At 39.6% G+C, this 17,765-nt stretch overlaps 2 protein-coding genes across 3 annotated transcripts; both read left to right on the top strand.

Annotated features, from left to right (window-relative positions):
- The first annotated feature begins 1,504 nt into the window (after window positions 1–1,504).
- On the top strand, window positions 1,505–7,538 carry LOC116208676 (fatty-acid-binding protein 2). The gene is made up of 11 exons (XM_031542216.1): window positions 1,505–1,912; window positions 3,165–3,711; window positions 3,829–4,054; window positions 4,901–4,976; window positions 5,085–5,187; window positions 5,552–5,620; window positions 5,804–5,840; window positions 5,921–5,995; window positions 6,076–6,127; window positions 6,887–6,931; window positions 7,013–7,538. The coding sequence occupies exons 2-11, from the start codon at window positions 3,227–3,229 to the stop codon at window positions 7,108–7,110; spliced, it is 1,266 nt and encodes a 421-aa protein (XP_031398076.1). The 5' UTR covers window positions 1,505–1,912; window positions 3,165–3,226; the 3' UTR covers window positions 7,111–7,538.
- An 8,082-nt stretch (window positions 7,539–15,620) lies between these two features.
- On the top strand, window positions 15,621–17,577 carry LOC116208431 (transcription elongation factor 1 homolog). 2 transcript variants are annotated; one of them, XM_031541877.1, is made up of 5 exons: window positions 15,621–15,794; window positions 16,586–16,708; window positions 16,873–16,943; window positions 17,099–17,120; window positions 17,213–17,577. In XM_031541877.1, the coding sequence occupies exons 2-5, from the start codon at window positions 16,596–16,598 to the stop codon at window positions 17,271–17,273; spliced, it is 267 nt and encodes an 88-aa protein (XP_031397737.1). In that variant the 5' UTR covers window positions 15,621–15,794; window positions 16,586–16,595; the 3' UTR covers window positions 17,274–17,577. The 2 variants fall into 2 exon arrangements, with proteins under 2 accessions (XP_031397737.1, XP_031397736.1); XM_031541876.1 differs by having other exon boundaries at window positions 15,623–15,794; window positions 16,589–16,708.
- Window positions 17,578–17,765: the final 188 nt, after the last annotated feature.

Below are 17,765 nucleotides of genomic sequence, written 5' to 3' on the forward strand. Positions count from 1 at the left end.
ATTAAATACGAAAAAAAGGTCAATAAACAAGGAAATTTTGGGGACCAATTTGGCACTATTTGTTTTCTTTTTTGTTCGAGACCAATTTGGCACATTTTTTTTTTGGGAAAATGACACTTACGGTCCTATATATTTACCAATTTTTGACATGGAGTCCATGCTGCGTTTGGTTTCATAATAGAATTTTAAAATCAGATTTTGATTTTGAAAAAGAGTGGTATAAATGGAATCCACCATTTGACTTTGTATGAGTTATGTTGTTTTGTTGTGAAAAAAAGTGGTATAAATGGAACCCACTCTTTGACTTGGTATGAGTTATTTTGTTTTGTAGTAGGTAGAGTTAAGTTAGAATTGTGATTTTAAAATTGCATTAACAAACCAAACAAGGCCAATGTTTCAATTTAGAAAACACAAATCCTAAAAGGTTTGAAAAAGTGACACTTTTGGTCCTTTCCGTTACCCCCGTTAACGGAATTCCAACAAGGCAAATGACCCTCCACGTGGCGCTTCATGAGTGGTCACGAGTTGGTTCGGGTCCGGATGTCGGGGGTAGAATCGAGTTGGGTTCGGGTTTGGATGTCTCCTTCTTCACCCAACTCCCTCCCCATGCGGTTTGAAACCCTAGCGCCACCCCTGCAACTGTCACCCCTGCAATCGCCGATCACGGGCACTATAACAACTCGAGTAGCCCCGCCTGAGCCCGATCAATTCCGTCAGATTCGATCTTGTCTCCTCTCGATCGGATTTGGAAAATCTGAAAGCTCGTGAAACCCCAAGCGAAATTCGAGTTCTGGGTTCGGAAATGAAAGAAGAACAAGCAGCAAGCAAGCAACAACTACAGAGGAACATTCTGCTATGTTTCGCACCCCCCCACCCGGTGGCCTAATCGGCTTCTCTCCATCGTCAAATTGAGTGTAGGTTTGGCGCAGTACAAAGGTTGACCAAAGAAATGAAGCAAACCTAGATTCGACCAGGAGGAGACGAGATCAAACTTGACGGAATTGATCAGGCTCAAGCGGGGCTGCTCGAGCTGGTACGATGCCCGTGATTGGCGGTTACCGGGGCGACGCTAGGGTTTTGAATTGCATGGGGAGGGAGTCGAGTGAAGAAGGAGACACCCGGACCCGAACCCGAACCCGAACCTGATTCTACCCCGACATCCAGACTTACACCAACTTGTGACCGCTCACAAAGCGCCATGTCAGCCACATGGAGGGGTTGTTTGCCTTGCTTGAATTCCGTTAATGGGGGTAACGGAAAGGACCAAAGTGGCATTTTTTCAAACCTTTTAGAACTTAATGTTCCAAACTGAAACATTTAGAACTCGATGTTAAAAATTGGCAAACATATAGGATTTCAAGTGTTATTTTCCTTTTTTTTTTGGCTGGAAGACCAATTTGGCACTTTTCCATCCTAAAACAGCACTAAGGCATAAAAAGGAAAAAAATAAAAAATAAAAAGAAAAAAAAAGAAAGAAAGAAAAAAAAGCATCGAAAGAACGTTTATTCTTTTCGTGGGAGAAAGTTCCGATCGGCTGTCCTGTCTGACTGTCTCTCTCCCTCTCTCTAGGCGGCGCGACTGTTAATAACAAGCTCCGGCTTTGGCCACCGCCGTTCTCTCTTTCTCTCTCTCTCTCTCCGTCTGTCGTCGTATCACAGCTCCGAACGTCGCCTTCTTGGGCTTTCTCTTTCCCCAAGAAAGCCTCACACGAATGCAGCAGCACGGACTGCGTATTGTGCCCCGATCGACCGATTTCAAGCATCGATGCGGCCACAGCCAAACGGCAAAATAGAGCTGCGGTTCTAGGTCAAAATCTATCGAAAGGAGGCCAAAGGATCTTGGAGGAACAAGATTCGGCACCCACATTGGGAACTCGCCGAGGAGCTTCGAGAACGCTTTGACACAAGTATAGGTCGGTTTCATTTCCGAATCTTTTGTTAGCTCGTTGTGTGATCACCGATATTAGCATGAAGTCATCGTGCTTGGAAAATCGCTTTTAAAACAATTTCGACAAGGCAGCTGTCCATTACGTAATGTCTGAGAAAATTTCCATCTTTTTCTTTTTTTTGATGTTTTCACAATACGTGTTTCAGCTTCTGTGGTGGAGTCATTTTTTATGTGTATGATGACGTTTTCTGGCAAGGAAGAGTATGGTTGAGGCATTAGTATAATCGTTTTGGATATGAGATCGTGGTTAGATAATAGATAGCGAAGTGATTGTGGTTTAGTTAATTCTTTGAATTATATGATGTTCTTGAATGTTTTCATGTAGTTTTTGAACTTGTGAAACATGATTTAAAAATCGTATCTTCGGGGAGATGCTTTTGGTATGGTACTCCATAGTAAGAGCATGGATAGTTGATAGATCTGAGTTGCACCGAGAATGAATTCCTTGATTTTAGATGAGTATATTTGGATCAGCTTCATGATTTTCCAAGTACGCAATATATGAGGATAAGGGGCTCTTCTAGATAATTGATGTGGATATGTGTATCATATGGAGGAAGGCTATGCATTACAAATGGATATCTTGATGGTTTTGAGGCAGATGTGATCTCGTGGAATGGAATGAGATGGATGGGGATCATTTATTTCTTGGTTATTGGCTTAGATATGTTCATGTCCTTCCCTTCTTATCTCATCATGCACTCAGCTATTATAAGCTAGTCTTAGTCTTCATTAGATCATCTACGTTGCATTTGGGTTTTGGGTCCTAGAAGTGCATTTCTTGATCTTATGTGTGCTCAATATTCACTTAGAAAACTGAAGTTTCCTAGGTTAGTTTTGAGTTCGCTTAGAAATTCCATTTAGGCATTATCTCGTGCTTCTACACTTTTTTTTCGTCTTTGTCATCATAGTCGAAGTTTTCAGATTAGTCCCTGTATGTCTTCCCAATCATTGCATGATCTGTTCATTGAGAATATCAAGATAGCGCATGTATATTGTTGCAGATATTCATCATTTTCTGGATATGTGCTTGATCACATTTGATTCCTTGCACTTTGTCTGTGTCACCTCATCTCACTTTCCCATTGTCCAACTGATGGAGTAGAACATACATTTAGGAGGCCATACATAAAGATTGTTATGGTTTTTTACAACTTGTTATCATTGATAACCTTCTTATGTGAAATCAATTTAAGGTAGTTCGGACTTATGTGCAGGTGTACGATACTAGTATATTCAGCTCAGCCATTCTTTGAGTTAGATAGGTCTGAAACAGAGGATGAAGAAAGATGAGTGGCATTTTAAGCAGCTAGAAGGAGGATTGCCATTCATTTTGCCAACGGAGCCCTTTGTATTGCATAGTATTGGGGGTCATATATACTCCCAAATTGGTTCATTGGCTGACAAGTCCCTTCACAAGTCGAGAAACTTGCATGTTCCTGGGATCCGTGCTCTACAAGAGAGTTTTTATTGCATGTCCAGATTTGGAGGTTCTTCAATGTTGTTGCTTGCTGGTGGAGTAACTTCAAATTTGGGTCATAAGTTATCTGGGAATCTGGATGGTTTAAAATGTGGATGCTGGAAATTTTCTGTACTAGTTAGGCATGTTACTTCTGGTACATTATTAAAGGGATGTGGCAATCCTGCACTTTTAAAGAAGATGTCAAGTTTTATGATGAAACACCTTCTTAAAGAGGCAGACAAGATTCGGTCTCTTCCGTTACTTTCAATAGCAGCAGTTAAGATTCCACCACTTGGCAATATGTAAGTCATTTACAATCATATTGGGGGATTCGATTCAAACTTGTTCTATCAGCTATTTCAGCTTTTAAGCTTTGTTTTAATGCCTCTTTAAATGGTTATATTTTTGTTGCTTCTTAGATGCCTGAACAGAGTCGATGTTCCACAACTAGAGAATGCTGACGAGATGATGAATAGAACCATTGACAGAAGGCCTTGTGAGGTTGTGAAGTGGGGATGTGCTGGTGTATTCTTCCCTGATTTACAGTGGAAAAGCCATAAAATTGAACCTATAACTGGCATTGAGTTCCCTCTGGTTTTGGACAGTACCTCAGATGAAGAAAAAGATTCTAGTTCAACCTCAGAGGTCAGCATTTTGATCTTGTGTCTAGACCCGTATCTTTACTAATCTTTGTTGGAGAACAATAAATAATTATTCTTATCGGTGTCATGATGTGGTTCTCTAGGCTAGTTTGAGTCTTTATCATGATTGCTGCAATTTGATTAGAGAGCTTGAATGTGATTATGCCTTAGAAATTTAGAGCGTCTGAAAGTTTGCCATCTAGGAGCTTCCTTTTAAATTCAAGAAGTGGGCAGTTAGTAATTACTATTTTGTTTCATTTATCCGTAATGTTGTGCTTCGAATGATTTGATCAATTCCTTTTTTTTTTTTGCCGTTATTGTGATTAGGGTGTGTTTGTTTCAGCTTAATTAAATAAGTGCTTAAAAGCTAGTTACAAGTTAGTTATGAGAGAAAATGAATATAAGAATGAGGGAAAGATGAGAGATAAGGATGTAAACTACTTAATCATTAAGCAAAAAAACCACAAGTAAAAGATTTTGACTTAATGAAATAAGTCATTCTTCACTTATTGATTGATGTTCTTTATCTCTCACAAAACTTTTATCATCCTTATTCATTCCTCCCTTCTTCCTATACATTTCTTCTCTTAACTAATTAAATGCTTAATTTATCAAAAACCACCTTAGATTTTATGTTCTTCACTTTTATTATCTAATAATCTCTAAACTTATTTTTTGTACACTGTCATCCTTGACCCTTTTCTAATTATGGTTGTTGGAATTCTTTCTGTTGTTTTCCTTTATAATTTTGTTTTCTCATTCACATGATTAAGTGCCTTCTTAATGGTCAACAAATTATGTTAAATTGTGCTTAGAATTATTCTGAAAATGAGTTTCTTCGGCCTTTCAGATCCTTGTTGGAACTGGTTCAAGAACTATGAGAATAGTCAAGATTAAGTCAATGAAGGTTTATGCATTTGGTTTCTGTAAGTATATATTTGCAATTGCTTCTTCCTTCTTACTAGGCTCATCTTTTCCGTCTTTATTACTTTTACTTATTCATTCCCTTACTTTAATCTTGAATTTTCATGTAGACATCCATCCTGGTGCTGTCTGTCAGAAAATGGGTCCAAAATATGCCTCTCTTCCAACTAATGAGTTAAGTAAGCGCAACAGTCTCTATGAGGATCTTCTAAGGTATTCAAGAACTTTAATCTTTTGATGTATAGTTACTTGGATTGCCTAATTTTCAAGTGGACATGTGATCATCCTTTTCTCCTCGTACTTTTCCAATGGAGAAATTAAATGCGATCACCTTAGAAAATGGTGCTCTTTCTGTATGGCAATTTCATTCCTAACCATTTCCATATTATTGTTCCAAACATGTTTTCAGGGTTACAGATTGCTATATATTAATAAAATGTAGCATGAGATTCTGATTGTTTTACCATGAATCTTCCCTCGAAGTTTTACCGATACTTTGCAATGTCTGCAAAGAGCTGCTTGTTTGTTCAAACCAAAACTTCTATTTGCTCATCTATGATTTGGTTTTGTGATGAAGGGAGGATATCAGTATGACTGTTAGGCTGGTGGTTAATTGCAATGGAATGAAGATCAACAGTGTGAAAGAGTGAGTTTATATTTTCTCATCAGTGCTCAGTTACTACATGCTAATTTAGTTTTAGCTTTTATAACTTTTCATCCGTCTACACTTAGGAAAGTGAAATCACGAATCACAGGAATTGTTAATAACATCTAACAGTGACAGTCAACTCATACTTTTTCCTGATGTGGTTTCATGTGCTCTCTGCAGTGCTTTTGAGAAATCTCTTCGAGCACGGTTGTTAAAGGTACATAGCTCGGTAGTGGATTTGTTTTCCCGGGAGTTTGCATTACACTTGTACTAACTGGTGCCTTATGCCTTTTCCAGACCAATCCAAACACCGATTATGCTTGTCTGAGTAAATTCAGATCCATTTTTACTCATGATATACCTATACCAGCGGTAAATTTCCATTCCTAATTCTATTTTTTTACATTTGAGGAAATCAGAAGGCCATTTGCTAATTTAGCTGGATTCTACAGGGAACAAAAATCGACTTTCACCGAACAGCTGATGGAAATCTGATAACTGAAAGTGAGTATGATTCTCTTGGTGCATAGCATTAGCATGTTTACCACTAGAAGTTCCATGTGCAGTGAAGAAGCAATTGCTACAGAAGTATAGAATAAAATATTTTTTCTCCTAACCTGTGCTCAAAGTTCCATTGGTTGATGAAACTGGGGTTACAATGATGCTGATACCAGCTGAGTACTGATAAGCTCGAGCTCGACGTGACTCATGAAAGAGTAGCTCAGATTCGTCTTAAGCTCGATAAGTAGAATAAACTTAAGCAGGAGTTGAGTGCAACCACGCTCAACTCATGGATTATGCCAAAATAAGGTTGAGCTTGAGCTCGAGACCAGTCCTCGATCTAGAATAAGCAGAAATTAAGATAAATTTTGTAATTTATATCGAAACAAATTTGAAAATTTTTGGAGTTTCAATTAGGTTCCTGGTTTAATCGGCCATAAAATTGGCTTCATCTGTAAAGGTCCAATCACATCTGTGTACTCATCAAGTGGAACCAGGGTAGAGTAGCATGCTGGGAACTTGGTCCCTTGCACTCTTATTGCAGATTCATACATAAAGATTGAACATGGGAAGAAATGAAGGCTCAATAGATGAATTGGAAAAGCATAAACTTTTTGCCATTGTTCCCTCACCATTGCTAACTTCTGATGTTCAGCCAAATGTGCTGGCAATACATATTATTCTGATTCTTCTTGCATGTTGCTGAAGAATTCTGTTTTCTAAATCCATGGATGAGTTCAAACTTGAAATTTGTTATTGCAGTTGGAGGCAATAAAATCGGAGCAGTCCAGAGCAAAGAGCTGTGCAGTAAGTGAGACTTTGTTTGACGCAATTCATCAAATCAGTACACCTTTTTGTTTCTAATAATATGATCATTCAAATTCCCAGGGGCCTTCTTTGATATGTACATTGGAGATCTTCCTGTGTCGGAACAGACCAAAGAAGAGATAGGCAAAAATATTGTTGGGATCATAAGGAGGTGCTGAGAGTAAGATCTCCTTATTGACCTTTCACCGAAATTGATGCTCGATGTATGGCCCTTCATACGGAGATTCATTTGAGCCACAGGGAGCATTTTGTTTTCAAGGACCAGTCCTCTGAGGTCCTCCTTACAAGGAAACTTAAACCACTAGTTAGGATGTGGTTGCAATAACATTCGGTTCCCAAGGGCGATTTTTGTAGCATTTTGGGGATCAGTCTTTCAGCCTCGACGGTTCTTCATAAGAAAAGAATGTTGTTTTAGTCCAAGTGCGATATGTAACTAGTATTGGGTTGTACAATTGGCCGGATTATCATGTGATTGCTGTGAAAGTTGAAGATGAATTGATTGTAGTGTGATTTTGTGCCATAAGGTCGGCAGGAAAGGAAAGGAAAGGAGTGGAATGAGATAAGCCTCCTGCAATATTGTTACTGATTCTTCGTCCCAATTCTTTTCCAGTTATCATTTGATGTATCTTACCCAGTTAGTTCGGAAATGCATTCTAATAATAGCTTCCTATTATGCCGAAAGTTGGCCCTTTGAATCTCGATAAATGACGAACTGGATTAGGCTTTAAGCTTGCCAAATACTTTTGATTTTGAAAACTTGCATCTTGTACTTTTTTTACAACTAGGAAAACTAGTGTTTTTGTCATTTAATTTCTTTTTCATAATTTATCGTAGTTTTTATACCGTGTGCTTCGTCTGTTATCACAATAGAAACATGTACTTCGGTTGAGTGTGCGACATATCCATGCTATAAAATAAGCAAAATAAAAAGCTTATGATAACACGAATTTCTGGATTTAAGAAGCATAAGGTCATTTTTCAAAATTCAGTGTTCATGTGGAAGTTCTATGAGATGCCATAGTAGAGGGAGAAACTCTCAATCATTCAAACTTCAGGGGACATTTTCTGGCATAAAATAGCTCTGGGATACCCATTAATTGATAATTAAAATAAATTAAAATGGCTAAATTATATAAATAAAAAATAAAAAAGTAAACTATCATTTTCATCCCTGAAATAGTCGATTTGCATCAATTGGGTCTCAAGCTTGAAATATGCATGAATGTAGTCCCTATCAACATCAATTTGATCCTTATAACATCAATTTGGTCTTTTATAACATCAATTTGGTTGATGAGCATCAATCTTATGCTTTTGCAACATCAATTTGGTCCCTTGCAACATCAATTGGGTCCCCAACTTATATCAATTTGGTCCCTCGTTTAGTGTTGATGGAAAATATTGTTAACATCAAAATGGTCCTTTTATCTCCTTTTTTTCTCAAAATTTTCGTTTCATTTTTATTTTCCCAAGCTGACCTTGGGACATTCGTTCTCATTTCTCAAACCTTTGATTTGCTCTTGGTGGATAATGAAAGCTTATACATGGGATTACAGGTTAAGATCAAGTTTTGAGACAAAAAGCGAAAAAACGAGCTAGAAAACTACCGTTGAAATTCAGTTTTCATCATACTAGACATAAACTTCGAAGAGCGATCTCTCAAACCGTGCAACGGAATTACTAGCCGTCAAGTGTTATAACTTCCTTACAACATGAGTAATTTGACTATATAGATTTTTCGGACAAAAAATAACTCTATAAGAATTCGTCATTAACAATCCACAAAACTCTCTCTAAAATACGGAAAAAAAGAGAAAAGATGAAGCTCTCCATTTGAAGATTTTGGAATTCGTAATAATTCCTAGGTTAGTCATCCTAAGCCTTAAATCCCGACAATTTCGCTAATAAACATGTCTGCATATAAGACCTAAAAATGTTTCTGAGTTCTACGTTGTTTAGTGCAGGTGCATTTTATTCCCTATGTCATGTCGAAGAACTTTGGAAGACATTCCAAAAGGAAGGAGCACCGTTTATTTCATGGCCTGAGCAAGGGGTTATGTACTTCTTCGACAAAAATGAGATTGAATGCACGGCCAATGCTTCAATCCCAAATTTCACTCCTCTATGCAGCATTAACTCAAGCTGCAATCCTCAATACAGTAAGAAAGAGAGAGAGAGAAGAGACGGAAAGATCACAGCTTCGACAAAGCCGAGATTGAGATTGATCGAGGTCGAGGTCTCTGCCGATTGAAGAACAGAGACAACCCATGGTAGAGAGAGGAGGGACTAAGATGAAGTTCCAAGGGACCAAATAAAAAAAAAAGGAAGAAGGATGAAATTGATAACGACAAGTTTTGTAATGTTCTCAGAGTCAACTCCGTTAGGATGATGTTGATGTGTTTTATATGTTTTTTAGGGAGCAAATTGATGTTCCAAGGTGTTCAAACACAAAACTGGGATGAATTCATAACCTTTTTTTTTTTTTACCTCTCACGGTCTCGGCTACATATATAATATATACTAGAAAAGTCAAAGAGGGAAACTGACTAACTATTCTATAACAAAATGAAAACTACTTAAACTATAAGATTGTGACATCCCGACAAAGAGGAAAGTGTATCTCGGATATCCTGTGGAAGTGTATCTCGGGATCACGAGTATCTCTCAATACTCCCCCTCAAGTTGGAGCATGAGACTGACGAATGCCCAACTTGCCGAGAAGAAATGTAAAACGTTCTCGACCCAAAGCCTTCGTAAATATGTCTGCGAGCTGCAATCTGGTTGGAACATGTGCAGTGGCAATGACTCGAGATTGAATGTGTTCACGAATAAAATGACAATCTATTTTAATGTGTTTAGTTCTTTCGTGAAACACAGGATTGGCTGCAATGTGTAAAGCAGCTTGATTGTCGCAGAACAATCTTGCAGGATGAGTAGTTTGAACTCCAAGAGAGTTTAATAAACTTCGTAGCCAAAGTACTCGCTTACAGTTGCTGCCATAGCTCTATACTCAGCTTCTGCAGACGATCGAGACACTGTAGTCTGTTTCTTGGTCTTCCAAGAGACCGGTGATCCTCCAAGCATGATGAAGTATCCTGTAACTGATCGTCTTGTCATAGGGCAGCTCGCCCAATCTGAATCACAATAAGTCACAAGATCTAAAGAGTCAGGCTGTATGAAAATCCCTTGTCCCGGTGATTGCTTTAGATAGCGTATCACTCTTATAGCCGCATCCCAATGTGACTGACGCGGATCCTGCATGAATTGTGCCAATATATGCACCGAATAACACAAATCTGGTCTCGTTATGGTCAGATAAATTAACCGACCAATCAACCGTCTGTATCTACTTGCATCTTCAAGACGAGAACCCGAACCAGTTGTAAGTCCATGATTCTGCTCCATGGGAAAATAAGAGGGTTTGGACCCCAGCATCCCGCACTCGGTTAGTATATCAAGTGCATATTTCCTCTGGCAAAGAAAGAGACCAGAGTCGGTACAAGTTACCTCAATTCCTAGAAAATATTTCAGTGGACCAAGATCCTTAATCCTGAAACATCGATGAAGATACTTCTTGAATGAAGCACTATGCTCAGAACTGTTGCCAACTATTATAAGGTCATCCACATAAACTAGAACTCCCATAAATATATCTTCCTTCGAATAAATAAACAAGGAATGATCAGCACCAGATTGCTGAAAACCATATCTTTGTAGTGCATTTGTAAACTTAGAATACCAGTTGCGCGAGGCCTGTCGAAGACCATAAAGAGACTTCTGGAGACGACATACAACCCCTCCTTTACGAGAAGAAAAACCAGGTGGTAACTTCATATATACCTCTTCATCTAGATCTCCATGCAGAAAAGCATTCTGCACATCCATTTGGTGTATTTCCCATCCCCTTGCTACCGCCACAATCAACAGACATCGCACGGTAACTAATTTAGCCACAGGAGCAAAAGTCTCATGAAATCAATACCTTCTACCTGAGTGAATCCTTTCGCAACCAACCGCGCTTTGTAGCGCTCTACACTCCCATCTGCACGTCGCTTTATCTTGAACACCCATTTGCAATCTATGGGTCGTTTACCTGGAGGTAATGTCTCTAATATCCAGGTTTGGTTCAACTCTAACGCTCGTATTTCTTCTGCCATTGCGGCTCTCCACTGAGGATCATGAACCGCTTCCTGATAAGTCCTAGGCTCGACATCCGAATCAATTGCAGCCAAATAAGACAAATCCATATTAGAAGAACCTGTTTGAGCCAAATAAGTCTCAATGGGATATGACATACCTGAGGATCTTGGTGGATTAGGTGAGCAAAGGGGGTAATGCCTGGCAATATGAGTGACAAAATCCTTATTCTCGTGATCAACAAAATCTTTCAAATATGTTGGCGCTCGAATTTCTCTACTAGAATGTCGGGCCTGGTCAGTTCGGCTTGTGGGCTGAATCTGTTGCCTCTGATTTTGTTCTCTCGGAAGCCCATTGGAATTTTCCATCGGTGGACTGGACCGAAGGCCTTCCGGAGGCCCAACGGAGCCTCTTGTCTGTGAGCCAAACTGTACTTCTTCCCTTGGGCTTTTCTGAAGCCTATCAATGTCAATTATTTGTGGGCTGCTCTTGACTCCATTCAGATTTCTTTCTGCCCTAATTGGACTCCCCCGAGACCCGCCCATAATTTCTGGCGGTGGGCTGATCCATGACCCATCGTAAGCCCCTTTCTCCTCATCTGATTGCTCATTTATGTGCCACATATATTCCTCCCCCTCAAAATTATCATTCTCTACAGCCCATGTCTTCGGAAAAAATAGTGGATTACCTGATGTCATCTTCGAGTTATTAACTCCCTCGAACGGAAATTCATTTTCAATGAATTGTACATCTCGTGAGTCAAAGAATTCTTCTTTCTCCAAATCAAACACCCGCCATCCTTTCTTTCCATGCGGATACCCCATAAATATGCATCTTCGCGATCTCTCAGCAAACTTATCCCGATTACGTGGTTGGCGATGTGCATAACATAGAGATCCGAACACCCGCAAATTAGAATACTGCGGCTTCCTCCGAAAAAGAACTTCATGTGGACTCTTGCCTCCCAATATCTGCGTAGGTAGCAGATTAATCAAATAGACCGCCGTTGCAACACTTTCTCCCCAGAAATATGTAGGGAGGGACGCTTGAAACAATAACGCTCGGGCAATATTAAGGATGTGTCTGTGCTTCCTTTCTACTCGTCCATTTTGTTGCGGGGTATTTGTACAAGAAGTCTGATGCAAAATCCCATTCCGAGAAAAGAAATCCTGCAACTCCCGAGAAAGAAATTCTAGCCCATTATCGCTCCGTACCACCTTCACAGTGGTTCCAAACTGATTTTTAACTAGGTTACAGAATGCTATCAAGCTTTGTCGAGCTTCTGTTTTATCCTTCAACATATACAACCAGACTGCTCGACTATGATCATCGACTATAGTCAAGAAATAACTTGCACCAGATGTCGATTTCTCCTTATAAGGACCCCACAAATCACAATGCACAAGATTAAATGGCAATATCGCTTTATTCGAACTCAAGCCAAATTGCAAACGAGTTTGTTTAGCTCGAATGCATACATCACAGTTCTTATTTCTGGAGTCAAAATTAATCTCACTTATTCTAACGCCACTGGATGGGTGCCCAAGTCGTTTGTGCCATATGTTTCCCGAACTAACTCCTTGAGCTTGACAAGCCAACGCCATGGATGAAAGCCACCGCAAGTAGTATATCTCCCCTTTGAGCTCACCCAACCCAATTATCCTCCTCGATATGCGGTCCTGTATCACACATAACTCAGGTAAGAATGTAACTAGACAATCCATATCTTTACTTAATTGGCCCACCGAGATTAAGTTGCAATTGAATTCCGGCACAAATATAACATCCTGCAGCACGAAAGAATTCCCAAGTCGCACATCTCCCATGTTTGTTGCTCGAATAGAAACCCCATTAGGAATATAAACAGTAAATTTGTCTCCAATAGGTCTCAAATCGTCTAAATAGCTTGCATATCCAGTCATATGTCTCGAAGCCCCTGTATCAATTATCCATTCCCCATTTTTAACAAAAATAAAATCATTCTTGTGTTTACCGACTAATGGCTCATTCTTCCCTTCATGCGCAGCAATCAGATTGAGCAGTGTCTCGAGTTGGGAATTTGAAAATCCCGGAAATGAATTATTGCTACCACTGGATCCTGCTCCTTCCATACCACTCCCAGCTGCTCGACCTCCTGTCCATCCTCCCAATGAATTCTGAATGCCTTGACTCGTCCCTTTCCATTGCTGTCCTGAAGCTTGTCCGGGCGCCTTCCACTGCCCAAAAGCTCCTTGTTTTCCTTGCCCAGATATCTTCTTTCCTCTTCCTTTGTTTCCTTCTGCAGGTGGACCATGGAGTGCCCAGCACGAGCTTTTGATGTGGCCGGGTCGACCACAATGATCACATATCGGTTTGCCCTCTGCTGTCCAACGCTGCCCTTGTCGATTTTCAGCAACACCTCTGACAGCAAACGCCCCCAGTTCGACTCCTCCCTCCGGTGTGCGCGCTGTCTCCCGAGAACGAGCAACAACAAACTGGTTTTCCTCTTCCGAAACCATCTGATATATTCGGCTGAGCGTGGGTAGAGGCATGGTCCTGAGAATGTCAGACCGTACATTACGAAACTGATCATCCAGTCCCATCAAGAACTGGTAAGCCTTCTCCTTCTCTCTTTGTGCCGCGTACCGTGCTGCTGCCTCACACGAACAGCCCGGTTGTTCGAGATAATTCTCGAGTTCATCCCACAATGTCTTGATTCCCGAATAATACTTCTGAATCGTCTTGCCTCCTTGTCGATACAAGCAAACATCTGATTTTAGCTGATATATCCTTGTTTCATTACCTTGAGAATACCTCTCCTTAAGGTCATCCCAAAGCACCTTTGCCTCCGTAGCATAAGCCGCACTTGACTGCAGCTCCCTTTCCAGGCCATTGAAAATCCAAGCTAAAACCAAGGAGTTGCACATCTCCCAGTTTTCCAGGTTCGAGTCACCTGGTGGCGGTTTCGGAACTCTGCCCTCCACAAATCCCAATTTTCCCTTCGCCGTCAATGCGATTGTCATCGCCCTTGACCACGTCAAATAATTCTCTCCATTGAGCAAACAAGAAGTAATCTGGACTCCCGTGGAATTCGAGCTCCCAATCCTATATACTGCAGAATCCCGCATCCCTTTACCCGAACCTCCTTCCTTGTCTTCCTTCTTCGTCATGTCACCTCATCAAGCCTCGGGTCTCACAAGTTTCAGATGGAGCCCTTGCTCTGATACCATGTTCAAACACAAAACTGGGATGAATTCATAACCTTTTTTTTTTTACCTCTCACGGTCTCGGCTACATATATAATATATACTAGAAAAGTCAAAGAGGGAAACTGACTAACTATTCTATAACAAAATGAAAACTACTTAAACTATAAGATTGTGATATCCCGACAAAGAGGAAAGTGTATCTCGGATATCCTGTGGAAGTGTATCTCGGGATCACGAGTATCTCTCAATACAAGGGACTAATTTAATTTTCTTAAAGGACCGAATTGATATTACGAGGGACAAAATTAATGTTTCAATTACCAAATTGATGTTCCAATGGACGAAATTGATGCTAATAAGGAGTATTTTGATACGTGCAAGGGATCCGATTGATGCAACTAAACTATTTTAGAGACAAAATTGATAGTTTACTCTAAAAAAAACTTGGTTTTCGCTTTTGTTTCAGATTTTGACCCCACTTTCAGTCTCTCATAAAAATGCTTCGATTTTCAATTTTGTGTCAAGTATAGGCCGCCTTGACTCAGCCTTTACATTTTGATTACATGGAGACTAATGGAGTTGTGCACGTGTGTCGCCCATTAGTACCTCATAAAGAGTCCGGCAAGGTGGCAAGGTAATTTACGACGGTCTATATCTAAAATAAAATCGAACATTTGGGTATTTTTATGAGACTAAATTGAAAGTTGGCCTAAGTTTGAAATAAAAGTGAAAATTCGGACTTCTTCGTGAAATTTACCCAACCATTGTAAATTTGTATTTGTAGGGATCCATATATCTTAAATCGGGAAAGAATCAATAGAAAAAGGAAATAATTGCAATAGATGGATATATAAAGGGGCCGTTTAGCTCGATGTAAAGTTCTCACTTGATATTATAAAGTCCGAATTTTATAGTATTTGGTTGTACATCTAATCAACGTAATTATTTTTCCGAGTTAAAACTTTACAATCGTGATTGGTAAAGACTTTGAATTGAAATACATGAAATTGTTAGAGTACAATGAAAATTACAATCGAGGACTCACATCTTATATCTGTAAAATAAATTATATTATATTATCACGCACATTCTCAATAATCCAATATGATTTACTAAATAAAACAGTTTCATATTTCAGCCTATAATTCAAGAAAAATGATTCTATAGTTAAATTTTCCCTCGGATCTTCACTTTTTCTATGATCTAACAATACTAGAACCAATCGCCCTCTAATTGAAATATATCCTTCATTGGGCCGGACTATTTCGGCCCATTCCCGGCCCATCTATTGAATCGGCCAGAGAGGGTTAGATAAGTAATTATCTTACCGTTGCATTAGCTCTCTTTCGTCCATACTCGCCGGTGTCCCTATCCCTGGCTCCGCCCGTCAAATTTGGCAATTGTTGCCTCTACCCTTCGTCATCCTTAGCAGCGGAAGAGAATCTCCCTCACTGTCGCACTAGGGTTTCGATCGCGCTCTCTGATTCCGCCCTCCTATCTCTCTCCAGTCGTAATCCGTAAGCCCTTTTGATTCCTCATTCAATTTATCTGAAAGTTTGATCTTTTGTCGCTTTGTTTTCTTTTGACTTCGTCTGATCGATTGTGATAGGAGAAAATGGGTCGATCGTTATGTATTTCTTGTGATTTTGATTGCTTTCTGGTAGTGTGATGACAGGAAGTGTATTTTTGTTTGCGATGGTCGAAGAAATCGAGGTTTCTTTTCGTGTTTCAGTGTCTAGCATCGGTATGAGGGAAAATCTGGCGTCCATTGTTTCTCTCTAGGCTTTTGGTCGACTGGATTAGTTTCATAGTGAAACCCCTTTCCGTCCCTTTTCGTATGACGATTTGGATCGTTGTTGGTTGTGAAGTAATTCATCAAGCAGTCTCTTTTACTGAATTATCATTATAAGGAAAATATTGGTCTTTTTATTTTCTTAATAATGGGATTGGTTGATTGAAGTAATTTTCGGGGTAAAAGTTTATGCTTTATGCATACCTTTCAAAGTTATAATGCTTTTGAGGAGATCAATTGAATATCGAGATTCAATGTTTGATGATCATGCAACTTCGTTGGAATTTTGGGCTTTAGTCAGTGGTTACAGTTTAAACTTCTGTCCTTGGAGCCTCATGTTCTGATACCTGGGGTCGTTTAGGTTTTCGCTATACAGATATGAATATGAAAACAGGAGGAGGAAGATCTGCTTGTGTGATTGGAATGCTCTCTCATGGTCACTTGATATATGTGCTATTTAACATATATTAATACCATTTTTTTTTTATGAATAACATATATTAATACATACCGAAGCAGGTAAGCTATGGGGAAGAGGAAGTCAAGGGCGAAGCCGCCACCTAAAAAGCGGATGGACAAGCTTGACACAGTCTTCAGCTGCCCTTTCTGCAACCATGGGTCCAGTGTCGAGTGCCGTATGTAAGTATTCCTCAGAATTATCTAGTGTTTTGATTATATTAGATCATATTACATTAGATTAGATTAGATTGTTTGCTTTTTCTTGAAGATTTGTCGAAACATTTTGGATGGTGGACGCCTCATGTACAAAATGAGCCTGATGTTCTCTGCTTCTTCTGTTATAGTGATATGAAGAACTTGATAGGCGAGGCTGTTTGCGGGATTTGTCAGGAGAGCTTCAGCACTACCATAACAGGTTGGTCTGGTGATTTCTCTAAAACAGATTCTTTTAAGGTTCTTCAGGTTGGTCTGGTGATTTCTCTAAAACAGATTCTTTTAAGGTTTGGTGAAGAACTTTTGGTTGTTATATTACCCGACTGACCGCATTGTGTTATTGTGTGTGAATTGCAGCTTTGACTGAGCCGATAGACGTGTAAGTCTCCTACTGAGAATCTCTCCATCTCCATATATCTCCCTTTCTCCTCCCACAAATAACTGAATTAGAGAAACTGAATGAATCTGCAGATACAGCGAATGGATCGATGAGTGTGAACGGGTTAACAACCTTGAGGATGATACTGGCTAAATCTGAACCCCTTTGCTTGCAGGAGCTGTATGTGAAATATCAGCTGGGTCTAGAGTCGGTTTTATCTTTATAAGCATGGGTCGCTTTCTAGTAAGAAATAGTTGATGCATACTATAGTTTCTTTCGCAGTTTTAGTCCAGCATATGTTAAGCGAGACTGCTGCGTCCTTGGGTGTCACGACCATCAGAGAAGTTGTAATGAATAAGGAATTCATGGTGGATTTGTATTGCCTAAATTCCGTGAATTCTGCTACTTTTGACTAACTTCTGATCTTGCTATGTGTATAAATTGGTTTAACAAGTTCGATCTACTTTTGACTAACTTCTGATCTTGCTATGTATATGAATTGGTTTAACAAGGTCGATCGCTCTACGACTGACAATTTTGCCTGGTTTATTTTGCCTTGTATATGAAATTGCAACTTTCAAGCAATTGCTTATCAAGAAAGAACACAAATAGATCACTTCATTGGTTAATTGTATTGTGTGTTTA

Source organism: Punica granatum, chromosome 5 (assembly GCF_007655135.1).
Source record: "Punica granatum isolate Tunisia-2019 chromosome 5, ASM765513v2, whole genome shotgun sequence".
Classification (NCBI taxonomy): domain Eukaryota; kingdom Viridiplantae; phylum Streptophyta; class Magnoliopsida; order Myrtales; family Lythraceae; genus Punica; species Punica granatum.